Raw genomic sequence first — 13,860 nt, forward strand, 5'->3', positions numbered from 1 at the left:
CTATGTTCTATTATTTACTTCCTAGTTACATTCACATTTCTGGTATACTGGTGGACATAATACAACACTTTGAATTTATTAGAAGGTTGCCATGTTAGTCTGTATCCACAAAATCAACAAGAAGTCTGGTGGAACCTTTAAGACTAAAGACTCCGGGTTGTTTTTTTGGAATTATTGTACTCTTACTCATGTAGACTTTAATTCTCTTTTTCAGAAAGATTTAAAAACTGAAGAGCTTGACCAACCAGTGCCACACCATCACCATTGGTATACAAACGCAAACACCAAAAAAATCAAAGTAGTTAACAACAAAAGCACAACATGACTTCTGCATTTCTTCAGAATGAAGAAGCACAGTATTGCTTTGAGAATATTAATGGATCTTGCTATAAAACGTCATTGTCTTCTGGAATCCGGATAACTTTGTATGTTGTGCTTGGTTTGCTGACAATTCTTACACTAGGTGGAAACCTAATGGTAATGATTTCAATTGCTTATTTCAAACAGCTTCACTCTCCTACAAATATTTTGCTCGCCTCCTTGGCATGTGCTGATTTTTGTTTGGGTCTGACTGTGCTGCCCTTCAGCAGTATAAGATCTGTTGAAACGTGCTGGTATTTTGGGGAAACATTCTGTAGATTCCACAGTTCTTTAGAACTATCTTTTTGTTATTCATCAATATTTCACTTGTGCTTTATCTCTGTTGATCGCTACGTTGCTGTTACTGATCCTTTAATTTACCCTCTCAAGTGTACAGTGCCAGTTTCAGGCATGTTCATAGCTGTTGCCTGGACATTTTCAATACTATACAGTTTTTCTGTTGTCTTCACTGGGGCTAATGACAAAGGGATACACGAATTAGTAAATGCCCTCTCATGTGTAGGGAGCTGTCAGATTCTTTTCAACAAAACATGGGTGATTTTATCCACTCTCCTTTATCTAATACCTTTTTTAACAACTATAGCACTTTACAGCAAGATCTTTGCTGTGGCTAAACAACAAGCTAGAATGATAGAGATGATGAGCAACAACACCCAGTCGTCTGACACTTACAGTGACAGAGTTAGCAGAAGAGAGAGGAAAGCTGCTAAAACCACTGGTATTGCTGTGATTGCTTTTGTGATATTCTGGTCACCTTATTCTATAATTGTAATAACTGATGCTTTTTTTAACTTCTTAACACCACCCCTTGTCTTTGACATTGTGGTTTGGTTCACTTATTCCAACTCTGCCATTAATCCTTTGATTTACTCTCTCTTTTATCCTTGGTTTCGAAGAGCAATGAAAGTGATTGTGAGCTGTAAAATACTCCGGCTTAATTGTTCAACAATGAATTTATTTCCAAACTGAAAACCTATCCAATCCTGTATAGAGCTACTCACCTCACATTTCACAGTCATTCCCCTTTCCATAAAATCTGGCTGTTTATTTCTTTTTCTGAATAAAATACTGTCATCTTGATTTTATACTTTGTACAGCTTTTTATCATTGTGAAAAACTGGTTTATCACATGATATCAAGATGAGAGATTTACATATACTATTAATTTAATACTAGATTATGCTATGAAACAATAATAGAGAAATGTCCATTGGTTATAATTTTGTGACTGAGAAGATAAAATGGTCCTCCAGAATTAAAGTAAGGCAAAAAAAGAAAGATCAAAAATAGTTTTTCAGTGAAATTCATCTCTATGTGTTAGGAAGTACTAACAACACTCGAAACAGAAATGTTTTTCCATCCCTTTAAAACCTATATGGTATCATTATTTACCAAATGAACAATATAAATATTAACATTTTATACTTATATATTACTGTCAGCCTATGTGTGTTCAAATTCTTTACTTTTACTATTGAATTAGGTCCTCTTACACCCATATGGAATGGATATCATTATCCTCATTCAATGGATAAGAAAACTGAATTTCAAAGGAAGATGGACATTTAACTCTCTTAGGCTCCTTTGAAAAACCCAAACAAAGAGATTAAGGATCCAATCCTGCTACTTTTTAAATTAGCGTCAAAACTCCCATTGACTTTTAATGGGATAAAAACAAGCCAGCACTGGCTTGCCCATATTCACACAGGAAATGTCAAGCTCTGTGCCTTAACCAGAAGACCAACCTTTCTCTCAGGGAAGTATTGAGTAGAAATAAGACTCTTTCATGTGCACAAGGATTCCTCACACAAGGGAGGGTTCTAGTAACAACAGCGTCAAGGTTTTTTAATCTGCCTTTCCTGGCTATACTTACTATTTTGAAACATGAGAGACTGATTCAGAAAGATTAGAGAAAACCTGGGTATACGTCTGGTCCCTCTTAGCCCCAAGAGCGAACAATGAACAACAACAAAAAAACAGCACAAACAAAGACTTCCCTCCACCAAGATTTGAAAGTATCTTGTCCCCCCATTGGTCCTCTGGTCCGGTGTCAGTCAAGTTTACTGAGCTTCTTAACCCTTTACAGGTAAAAGAGACATTAACCCTTAATCATCTGTTTATGACAAACAGACACTAAAATAAAACAAAAACTTAAGGTGCAATCCAGATAGCAGTGAATTCAAATGTAAAATCCCATTTAATGGGACCAAGATTTTACCCCTGCTGTTTTGAGAGAAAACTGTCCTTTTCATTACAGGACAAAATCCAATCACAGAACAGTCTCCTGTGTCACAGCAACATTCTAAGGGCTTGTCTATTCTTTAAAGTTATTTTGGTTTAAAGTAAGATGTGAATTTAAATTCCAATACCTAGTTATTGTGCAATATCAATTCCAGTTAATTTCCCATGTAGCCAAGCCCTAAGATATTTCCTACTGGCGGCAAGGGAACTGGATTTCAAACACTTGCTACAGAAGCCCTGGACAAGCCAGTTGTCAATGAGAAATATTTGTTAGTTTGCAATATTCCTCTATAACAACTATAACTGCTTATTATCTGGTTTGCTAAATTTTAAGTGAAGTAGGAGCATGCCATTGACTGTACTGTACCAGGCAAGTTAACTGTGTATCACATTAACCAATCAGGATTTTGTTAATAAAAACTTCTAAAAGTTTAATTTACAAATTCCAAAAATAACTTTTTAAAAAAAAATTCAATTTCTGTTGCAAATCTTTCCTGCCTGCTTCAGTCTGTATAGGGTGAAACTCTCCCTCTTCCTGAGGCCTGAGATTAACAACAAGAAATTAACAATAAATTTCAGTACAAATCTTCTCCCCCGGCTTGGCAGTTCTCAGGGCTCTCCCTATAGGAATTCTCAGTCCCAAGCCATACATCCTTCTGCCTAAAGAACCACTCCTATTTCCTTTACCTCCAGAGTGGAGTTAACAAGCCACACACAGCAGTGACATGGTGTCAACAGAGATAAATTAGCATCAGGACAAGGGAAAAACTGTGCTGCCTGCTTATATCCAAATCATTAATGAGAGCATGAGACTTTATTTTATAAATGTCCAACTGACTCAAGGCTTTAACCAACTTCATCAGTAGCTTACAGCCTCTGCGAGAAAACATACTTGGCTACACATAGGAATAGGATGACGACTGACTTTTAGTATTCAGTTGAATAAATAAAGTTTTATCTTAATATTAATCAAATATCATATAAAATAGTGCCTTTGTTGGAAATAGAGTAGCTGTCTACTCCTCCTTCTCATGACACAGCCTTTTCATTGGGATAGGCAGGTAGCCCACTTCATCCTACCCCCTTTGGAAGCAGCCAGCTGTAGCCTCTTCACTGGCTCCTACCACTGTACTTCACAGAACACCACCTTTCTGCAACTCCACAAGATCCAGTTGTCATAAACAGATAGCTAAAGGTTAATGTCTCTTTCACCTGAAAAAAAAGTATCTGAAGCACTTGACCAGAGGACCAATCAGGAAACAGGATTTTTTCAACTCTGGGTGGAGGGAAGTTTGTGTGTGAGTCCTTTGTTCTTCTCTTCTGTCTGCCTCTCTCTCAGCTATGAGAAGGATTTTTCTATTTCCTGCTTTCTAATCTTCTGTTTCCCAGTTGCAAGTACAAAGAGATCAGATAGTGAGTTATATGTTTTTTTTCTTTTGTATTTACATGTCTATAGTTGCTGGAGTGCTTTAAATTGTATTCTTTTTGAATAAGGCTGTTTATTCAATATTCTTTTAAGCAATTGACCCTGTATTTGTCACCTTAATACAGAGAGACCATTTTTATGTATTTTTCTTTCTTTTTATATAAAGCTTTCTTTTTAAGACCTGTTGGAGTTTTTCTTTAGTGGGGAACTCCAAGGAAATTGAGTCTGTACTCACCAGGGAATTGGTGGGAGGAAGAAGTCAGGGGGAAACCTGTGTGTGTTAGATATACTAGCCTGACTTTGTATTCCCTCTGGGTGAGGGGGGAAGAGAGATTGACTCTCGGTAATTCTGTTCTCCAGGCTGGGAACGGGGAGGGTGGAATCCCTCTGTTTAGATTCACGGAGGTTGCTTCTGTGTATCTCTCCAGGAACACCTGGAGGGGGGAAGGGAAAAGGTTTATTTCCCTTTGTTGTGAGACTCAAGGGATTTGGGTCTTGGGGTCCCCAGGGAAGGTTTTTGGGGGGACCAGAGTGCCCCAAAACACTCTAATTTTTTGGGTGGTGGCAGCAGTACCAGGTCCAAGCTGGTAACTAAGCTTGGAGGTTTTCATGCTAACCCCCATATTTGGACGCTAAGGTCCAAATCTGGGACTAGGTTTTGACACCAGTGTTTGAAAATTATGGTACATTCTGGGACATAAATACTGGAGAAGCCCAGAGCTCAGGGAAATATCGAAGCATGGCAGGATCTACTGGCTAGTCTTTTAATCCAAAATGTCTGTGCTAGCTGAACAATAGATTTGAATGAACAGAAGTATGGCAAGCAAAACCCACTCACCATCACCAAAAACACAACAGGTAATAGCAAAGGGAGAAAGTTAAAACTCTGTTAGTAGCCAGGAGGAGCACTTCTGGGGTTTTGATCACCATTTTTTAACATAATAGATCGCACTGGGCAAACTTTTTGGCCCGAGGGCCACGTCGGGATTGCACAACTGTATGGAGGGCTGGGTATGGAGGGCTGTGCCTCCCCATACAGCCTGACCCCCGACCCCTTTCCATCCCCTCCCACTTCCCATCCCCTGACTGCCCCCCTCAGAGCCCCCAACCATCCAACCCCTCCCACTCCTTGTCCCCTAACTGCCACCTCCTGGGACTAATGCCCCCTGTCCAACTCTCCTGCTCCCTGTCCCCTGACTGCTCCAACCCCTGTCCACACCCACGCCCCCCTGACAGTCCCCCCCCAGGACTCCTACCCCCTATCCAACTGCCCTCTGCTCCTCGTCCTCTGACCACCCCCTCCCGGGATCCCACCCCTCCTGCTCCCTGTTCCCTGACTGCCCTCCCGACCCCAATCCACATCTCTGGCCCCTGACAGGCCCCCAACAGGCCCCCTGGGACTCTCACTCCCAACCCTTCCTGTTCCCCATCCCCTGACCACCCCCCCAGAACCTCCATCCCATCCAATCTCCCACTCCTCCCTTACTGCCCCCCAAGACACCCTGCTCCCTTGCCCAACCCCCTCACTCCCAGCCCCCTTACCAGCAGCAGGAGCACACAGCCACGACACCCAGCCAGAGCCAGCTGCACTCCCCAAGCTGCCCAACAGGAGCAGCAGTCCAGAGCACGGTCCGGCTGCAGGGGAGAGGGCGCAGCAGGGGAGGGACTGGGGACTAGGCTCCCTGGCCGGGAGCTGGGAAGGATGGTCCCGGGGGCTGGATGTGGCCTGCGGGCTGTTGTTTGCCCATGTCTGTAATAGTTTTTTCTTGATATGATAATCCTGCTCATGCTTGTGGGCTGGTAATTTTGTTAATTATAAATTATCTGTCAACCCTGTGATTTATGCCAGCTTTTGTCTTTGCTTAAGATGCAGTACAAATAAGTCCTAAAATTTAAATAACTGGTGATTATTGAAAACTGAATTTATTTCAGACTGAAAATCTGCATAGATGCTGTGTTTGCACAACATCTAAATCCTTGTCTGCCAGTTACCCCGGGGCACGTTTCTACTCTTCATCTTTTCTAAAACTGTGTGTGCTTTTTGTTTTCTTTTTTTTTTTTAGGTGAAATAAAGTAAAATTTGAAATAGAAAGTCGTAGTGATTTTGTAGCATGATTAAGAGACAGAGTGTGTTTGCATTATGTTAGGCAATATATAGTTAAACAATAAGTAACAGTCGCTGCCGCCCAAAGAAGTTGTTTTAATAGATAAGATATAACAGACGGATGAGACAAACTAGAGGATAGGCAAGATTGGGAGATTGAAGGTTACTTGAGCATAGACTTAAGAAAATAGTGTGGGATTTTTGAACGCAAGCCAGCACTGGTTTAACTTTGCTCCTGTTGAAGATTAAGTCCCACTCTAAATAATATACAAAACACTATGGAATGTAAATTTATTTAAGTGGTTTTGCAATACATGTAATTAGCTTCTAAACAGTTTGGGCCAGGGACCAGCTTCCACCATATGTTTGTACAGACTTTACAACACTGAGGGCTGAGATTTTATTAGGCACTACTTTAGTACAAATAAATAAATAAATGCATATAATTATAAATTATTGTTATTCATTCTGATCAGGCATACTAATAAAAACTCCCTTGGAAACATCTGCTATACAGTTTATCATTTCATGCATTTATCCTTAATTTTATTGTTCAAAACTGAAGATAAAAGAAGAATAATCAAATGTTTGATATCAGATGATAAAATTCACCCTGGTACACAAGGCCCTCTGCACCACTTAAGCTTTAAAAAGAAGGTGTTCACTAAGAATGTGGGCAGACAGCTGTGAACCATATGTACTACAGAAAGGGCTGCCAGCCTTCCTGGCTGGCAGGAGACTGTAGAATGGGAGTGAAGGGGAGGTGGAAGAGGATGGGCCACACACCCTTTGTAGGATACTTCAGTATTCATGGGCCCATGGCAGCCCTCCTTAGAGAAGAGGGCTTTGACTGATCAATCCTGAGACTTCTAACAAGCACTCAACAGAATTTTATACTGCAGAATGTTCAGTGAAACTTTTCATGACCAGCCCCTGTAGCAGGGCCTGTGACTGTACTGAAATCAGTAGAGTTATATTGGTGTAAAACCAATGTGAAATCAAAATCAAGCCCAAGATCTTCAGCTAGCAGAGGAGAGCAGGATAATGTCTCTGTTGTGCCATCTAGTGGGTAATACTGGGAAATCTGAATATTTCAACGGTAAGAAAAACAAGCAATACAAATAGCAGCATAAAAATAATTGCTAATCAAAATGAAATATTAAACCCACAATCAGCATGCATACAGAATTTATGTAGCGTATGATAGCACCGATACATGGGAGTGCCATTTTTATTGTTTTTTATGTATGAAAATATCAAAAAGCACCTATCCCTGCTCAACTGAATTCCAAAGAGCTGGCATAAAGACCTCACCTAAGCCCTGCTAATCTACTTTGTTCCACCTCTGGGATGACTCCCGTCTGGCATGCTTTAATAAATACAGTAACTCCTCACTGAAAGTCATCCCGGTTAATGTTGTTTTGTTGTTACATTGCTGATCAATTAGGGAACATACTCATTTAAAGTTGTGCAATGCTCCACTATTACCTTGTTTGGTTGCCTGCTTTCTCCACAGCTGGCAGTGTCCCTAAGCTCCCCTCTCCCCACAGCGCCTCCTGCCCGCCAGCTGACCCTGCGGATCAGTGCCTTCCCCTCCTCCCCCCATCTCCTGCCTGCGGCAATCGGCTGGCTCTTACCATTTAGGAGGCAGGAGGGAGAGGGGAAGAGCGACGACTCAGCACACAGGCTCCCCCTCCCTCCTGAACACTGAAAACCAGCTGATTGCCCCGGGCAGGAGGTTGGGGGGGGTGGAGTAGGGTGACCAGATGTCCCAATTTTATAGGGACAGTCCTGATTTTTTGAGCTTTTTCTTACATAGGCTCCTATTACCCCCCACCCCCGTCCCGATTTTTCACACTTGCTGTCTGGTTGCCCTAGGGGGAGGGAGGGGAGCCTGTGCACCAAGTCCTACCTCCTCCCTCTCCCTCCTGCCCCCTAAATGCCTCAAGCCAGCTGATTGCCCTAGGCAGGAGGCGGGGAGGAGGAAGGAGGAACCTGCACCCCAAGTCCTCGCTCCTCCCCCTGCCTCCTAAACACAGCAAGCCAGCTGATTGCCCCGGGCAGGAGGGAGGGGGGAGGAGCGAAGACTCAGTGCGCCTCCTGTCTCCCTCCCCTGCCTCCTGCCTGCCGCAATCAGCTCTCTTGAAGGGTTCAGAAGGGAGAGGAGGGAGGGAGGAGGAGCGAGGGTGCAGTGTGCAAAGTAAAGGGGGAGGAGGTGTGGGGGAGAAGAGGTGGGTCAAGGGTGGGAGCTTGGGGGATAGGGCGGAGTGTGTGGGCCGAGGGTTGAGCCCCCTGCCCCTGGCAAAGTCAGTGCCTGTGCTTGCAAGAACAGCAAGAGGAGCATCCAAACAATCCACCCTCAACCAAGCTTCATACTCAGTGATGACTGTAGTATTAAATTGTATCTTTAAAATTGTATAAAACTTATACCTCTATTAAATTGCTTGTTTAATACAGGTATAAGTTTGAAACAATTTTAAATTGCTTGTTTAAAATGTATATAATGCCTTTTGTCTGGCAAAAAAAAAATTCCCTGGAACCTAACCCCTCCCCATTTACATTAATTCTTATGGGGAAATTGGATTTGCTTAACATTGTTTCACTTAAAGTCGCATTTTTGAGGAACATAACTACAAAGTTAAGTGAGGCGTTACTGTATGACTAAACACTATCACATTATTTAAAATTAATTGAAGAGAGGGCACCGTGTCTGAAACAGTCAATGAGATGGAAGAGTGTTGTGGAATGAGTATTGATATTAGAACTTCAGCTAATGTTTTTTTCATTTGTTTGGGTTTTTCTTCTTCTAAATTTTTGAACTTTCTCTTGGTATTATTTGTAAAATCATAGAACTGGAAGGGACTTCAAGAGGACATCTACTCCAGTCCCCTTAACACAAGGCAGGACTAAGTATTATCTAGACCATCCCTGACAGGTGTTTGTTTAACCTGCTCTTAAAAATCCCCAATGATTGAAATTTCACAACCTCCCTAGGCAATTTATTCCAGTATTTAACCATTCTGACAGTCAGGAAGTTTTTCCTAATGTCCAACCTAAACAGCCCTTGCTGTAATTCAAGCCCATTGCTTCTTGTCCTATCCTCAGAGGTTAAGAAGAACAATTCTTCTCCCTCCTCCTTGTAACAAACTTTTATGTATTTGCAATTGTGTTGTGTATTGTATTATGTATACAGTATTCTATTGTGATAGAACCTAAGGGCTCCAAGCAGGGATCATGGCTTCACAGTGCTACTCACAAACACATAGCGAAAACCGGTGTCTGCCCTGAAGAACTCAGAGGTTAAGTAACATCTATGTTACTCTGTCATATTTACATAAGCATAACATATATTTGGAAGGATTTTTCTCTTTTTTTTTTATACAGCAGACATTAGACTCTGATTTCAGACTGTGAATGAACACTTTTAACTATTCTAAAAATTAAAAAGGCAGTGATGAGAATGTTAAGGTTCTTGATATCCCGACTAGGAAACAATAATAAAATTGTAGAACTGCCTAGAAGCCTAAGATGACTTGGAAGAGAAGACAGTGGGTGGAAACAACTGTCATTAAAAATTGAAAAGACAGGCTCCTGCACTCAGTGTTCCCAGGTTCATGCTCTGCAGTCACAGTTTCACAGTAAGGAAGAGGAGTGCAAGACTGGAATGGTGAATACTCCACCTGCTTTCTTGTGCTTTCTGAGAGAACAGATACTATTAATTTAATACTAGATTATAATATGAAACAATAATAGAGCAATGTCCATTGGTTGCAATTTTGTGACTGAGAAGATAAAATGGTCCTCCAGAATTAAAGAAAGGCAAACAAAGAAAGATAAAAAATTAGTTATTCCGTGAAATTCATCTCTATTTGTTAGGAAGCACTAACAATACTGAAAAAAGAAATGTTTTTCTATCCCTTTAAAACCTATATGATATCATTATTTATCAAATCAGTAATATAAATATTAATATTTTATACTTATATATTACTGTCAGCCAATGCCAAAAAGATTAAGGAAAGTGTTGGTCTTCTACTTAGCGGGGAAGGACAGATAATAACTAATGACATTCAAAAATCGATGTATTTAATGCCTATTTTGCATCAGGCCTCACTAAACAGGTTAATAGTGACCAGATACTCAACTCACTTAATATTAACAAGAGGGAAGGAACACAAGCCAAAGTAGGGAACAAAGAGGTTAAAGAATATTTAGATAAGTTAGGTGTACTCAAGTTCATCTTAGATACTTAAGGAAGTAGCTGAAGCAATCTCAGAACCACTCGCAATTATCTTTGAGAAATCCTGGAAGATGAGTGAGGTCCCAGAAAACTGGAGAAGGGCAAACATAGTACTATCTTTAAAGTGAGGAACAAAGAGGACCCAGGGAATTATAGACCAGTCAGTCTAACTCTGATACCTGGAAAGATATTGGTACAAATTAGGGCTGTAGCCTAATCACAGCTAACACATGCAATTAATCATGATTAATTTTTAATCACAATTAATTTTTTTGAGTTAGTCACATTGTTAAACAATAGAATACCAATTGAAATTTATTAAATATTTTGGATGTTATTCTATATTTTCAAATATATTGACCTCTATTTCAGCACAGAATACAAAGTGTACAGTGCTCACTTTATATTATTTTTATTGCAAATGTTTGCACTGTAAAAATGATAAACAAAAGAAAGTATTTTTCAAATCACCTCACACAAGTACTATAGTGCAATCTCTTTATCGTGAAAGTGTAACTTACAAATGTAGAATTTTTTTTATTAAACTGCACTAAAACTGCACTAAAAAACAAAACAATGTAAAACTTTAGAGCCTACAAGTCCACTCAGTCCTACTTCTTGTTCAGCCAATTGCTAAGACAAACAAGTTTGTTTACATTTATGGAAGATACTTCTGCCAGCTTCTTACTTACATCACCTGAAAGTGAGAACAGGTGTTTGCATGGCACTTTTGTAGACGGCGTTGCAAGGTATTTACGTGCCAGATATGCTAAACATGCATTTGTCCCTTCAAGCTTCAGCCTCCATTCCAGAGGACATGCTTCCATGCTGATGACATTCATTAACATAATAATGCATTAATTAGATTTGTGACTGAACTCCTTGAGGGAGAATTGTGTGTCCCCTCTCCTGTTTTACCCACATTCTGCCATATATTCATGTTATAGCAGTTTCAGATGATGACCCAGCACGTTTGTTTTAAGAACATTTTCACAGCAGATTTGACAAAACACAAAGAAGGTACCAATGTGATATTTCTAAAAATAGCTACAGCACTCAACCCAAGGTTTAAGAATCTGAAGTGCAGCCCAAAATCTGAGGGGGATGAGGTGTGGAGCATGCTTTCAGAAGTCTTAAAAGAGCAAAACTCAGATGTGGAAACTACAGAACCCGAACCATCAAAAAAGAAAATCAACCTTCTACTGACAGCATCTGACTCAGATAATTAAAATGAACATGCATAGGTCTGCTCTGCTTTGGATCATTACCAAGCAGAACCCATCATCAGCAAGGACACATGTCCTATGGAATGGTGGTTCAAGATGAAGGGACATATGAATCTTTAGCGCATCTGGCACGTAAATATCTTGCAACACCAGCTACAACAATGCAGTGAGAACACCCATTCTCACTTTCAGGTGACATTGTGAACAAGAAGCAAGCAGCATTAGCTTCTGCAAATTCTCACCAATCTTGTTTGTCTGAGCAATTGGCTGATATTGCACTGAGCAGACTTGTAGGCTCTAAAGTTTTACATTGTATTATTTTTGAATTCAGTTACTTTTTGCACATAATTCTACATTTGTAAGTTCAACTTTCATGATAAAGAGATTGCACTAGGGTACTTGTTTGAGGGTGAATTGAAAAATACTATTTCTTTTGTTTTTTATAGTGCAAATATTTGAAATATAAAATAAATATAAAGTGAGCACTATACACTTTGTATTCTGTGTTGTAACTGAAATCAATATATTTGAAAATGTAGAAAACCGACAGATATTTTTAAAAATGATATTCTATTATTGTTTAACAGTGTGATTAATTGTGTGATTATCAAGAATAACTTTTTTAATTGCTTGACAGCCCTAGTACAAAGTAGGAAACTATTAATTTGTAAGCTCCTAGAGGATAATAAGATAAGGAATAGGCAAAATGGATTTGTCAAGAAGAAAGCATGGCAAACCAACCTAATTTCCTTCTCTGGCCTACTGGAGAAGAGGGAAGCAGTGGACATGATATATCTTGATTTTAGTAAGACTTTTGACACAATCCCACATGATGGTCTCGAAAACAAACTAGGAAAATGTAGTCTACGTAAAATTACTATACGGTGAGTTGAAAGGCCCTACTCAAAGGGTAGTTATCAATGGTTTGCTGTCAAACTAGGAGGGCATATCCAGTGGGGTTCCGTAAGGGTTATGCCTCGGTTCAGTACTATTTGCCATTTTCATTAATGATTTGGAAAAGGGAGTGGAGGATATTCTTATAAAATTTCCTGATGACACCAAGCTAGGAGGAATTGCAAGCACTTTAGAGGACAGTATTAAAATTCAATATGACTGACAAATTGGAGAATTGGTCTGAATTCTACAAGATGAAATTCAATAAAGACAAGTGCAAAGTATTTAACTTAGGAAGGAAAAATCAAATACACAACTACAAAATGCAGAGTTACGGACACCTTGGGAATGCAGGCTGTCCGTAACTCTGAAATGTTTGTAACTCTGAACAAAGCACAGTTTGGGCTCCAGATCCAGCAGCTGACACTCCAGGCCAGGATTCAGCGGCAGCTAAGCTCCCTACTGAGCCCTGGAACGAGTTTGCAACTTTGCACCCCTCCTCTGGCAGAGATGTGTGTGTGGGTGTGAGAGACAACAACAGGTCCCCCTCCCAGCGGAGTTGGGTAAAAACAGTGTGCCACCCTCCTGGCTAGCAGAAGAAGGCTAAAAACAGCACGTCGTCCTGCTGGCGGGGCTTGGGGGAGGGGTGAAAGTAAGGCTTCAAAGAAGACGCTACCTCCACAGATGGGAGCAGTTCTCCCATTGACATAGGTAATCCACTCCACAAGAGGTGGTAGCTAGGCTGATGAGAGAATTCTCCATCGACCTAGTGCTCTCCACACTGGGGGTGAGATCGCTTTAACTGCGGTAGAGCTCAGGGGTGTGGATTTTCATATCCCATAGCAATGGAATTCTACCGATATAAATTCGTAATATACACCAAGCCTTAGGGCCTGAACACCACTAAAGGATCAACCTACATTTCTGAGGAATTTATAAGCCCTGGAAAATATAGATTTGGAATGGAAGCACCATCTCAACCATACTTCTCCACTTACTCAAACTCTTGGGTCCTGTCTTCCTTCATATCATATATGGCCTACAGCTCCTTTGCCCACACCAGCACAGCAGATGCATAGTCCTCCAGCAAATGGCCTATAAGGCAGATCAGAGCTTGTTCCATCAACTCTACATCTGCAGAAATCCATGGGGCAGGGGAACTTCTACTGCAGGCTGGGGATAGGCCAGAGGAGGGAGGGGGGATTTTGGCAGCCTGGCTGGGTGTACTTAGGGAAGTTCTGCTCACTGGCTATTCCAAAGCCAGAAGGCCTATAGAAGCCATGGCAACAAGAGTGCAATTTAGTGCCCCCTAATTTGCACTAGGGTCTACACCGGACGACAGGACACA

General features: G+C 40.8%; 1 protein-coding gene across 1 annotated transcript; it reads left to right on the forward strand.

Annotated features, from left to right (window-relative positions):
* The first annotated feature begins 321 nt into the window (after nt 1–321).
* LOC127049236 (trace amine-associated receptor 7a-like) lies at nt 322–1,350 on the forward strand. The gene has a single exon (XM_050949827.1). The coding sequence runs from the start codon at nt 322–324 to the stop codon at nt 1,348–1,350; it is 1,029 nt and encodes a 342-aa protein (XP_050805784.1).
* The last annotated feature ends 12,510 nt before the right edge of the window (nt 1,351–13,860 follow it).

The sequence above is a fragment of the Gopherus flavomarginatus genome, chromosome 4 (assembly GCF_025201925.1).
Source record: "Gopherus flavomarginatus isolate rGopFla2 chromosome 4, rGopFla2.mat.asm, whole genome shotgun sequence".
NCBI classification, from domain to species: Eukaryota; Metazoa; Chordata; order Testudines; family Testudinidae; genus Gopherus; species Gopherus flavomarginatus.

Excerpts from the sequence above, each read along its gene's own strand:
- LOC127049236 (XM_050949827.1), top strand. The coding sequence starts at position 322 with ATGACTTCTGCATTTCTTCAGAATGAAGAAGCACAGTATTGCTTTGAG.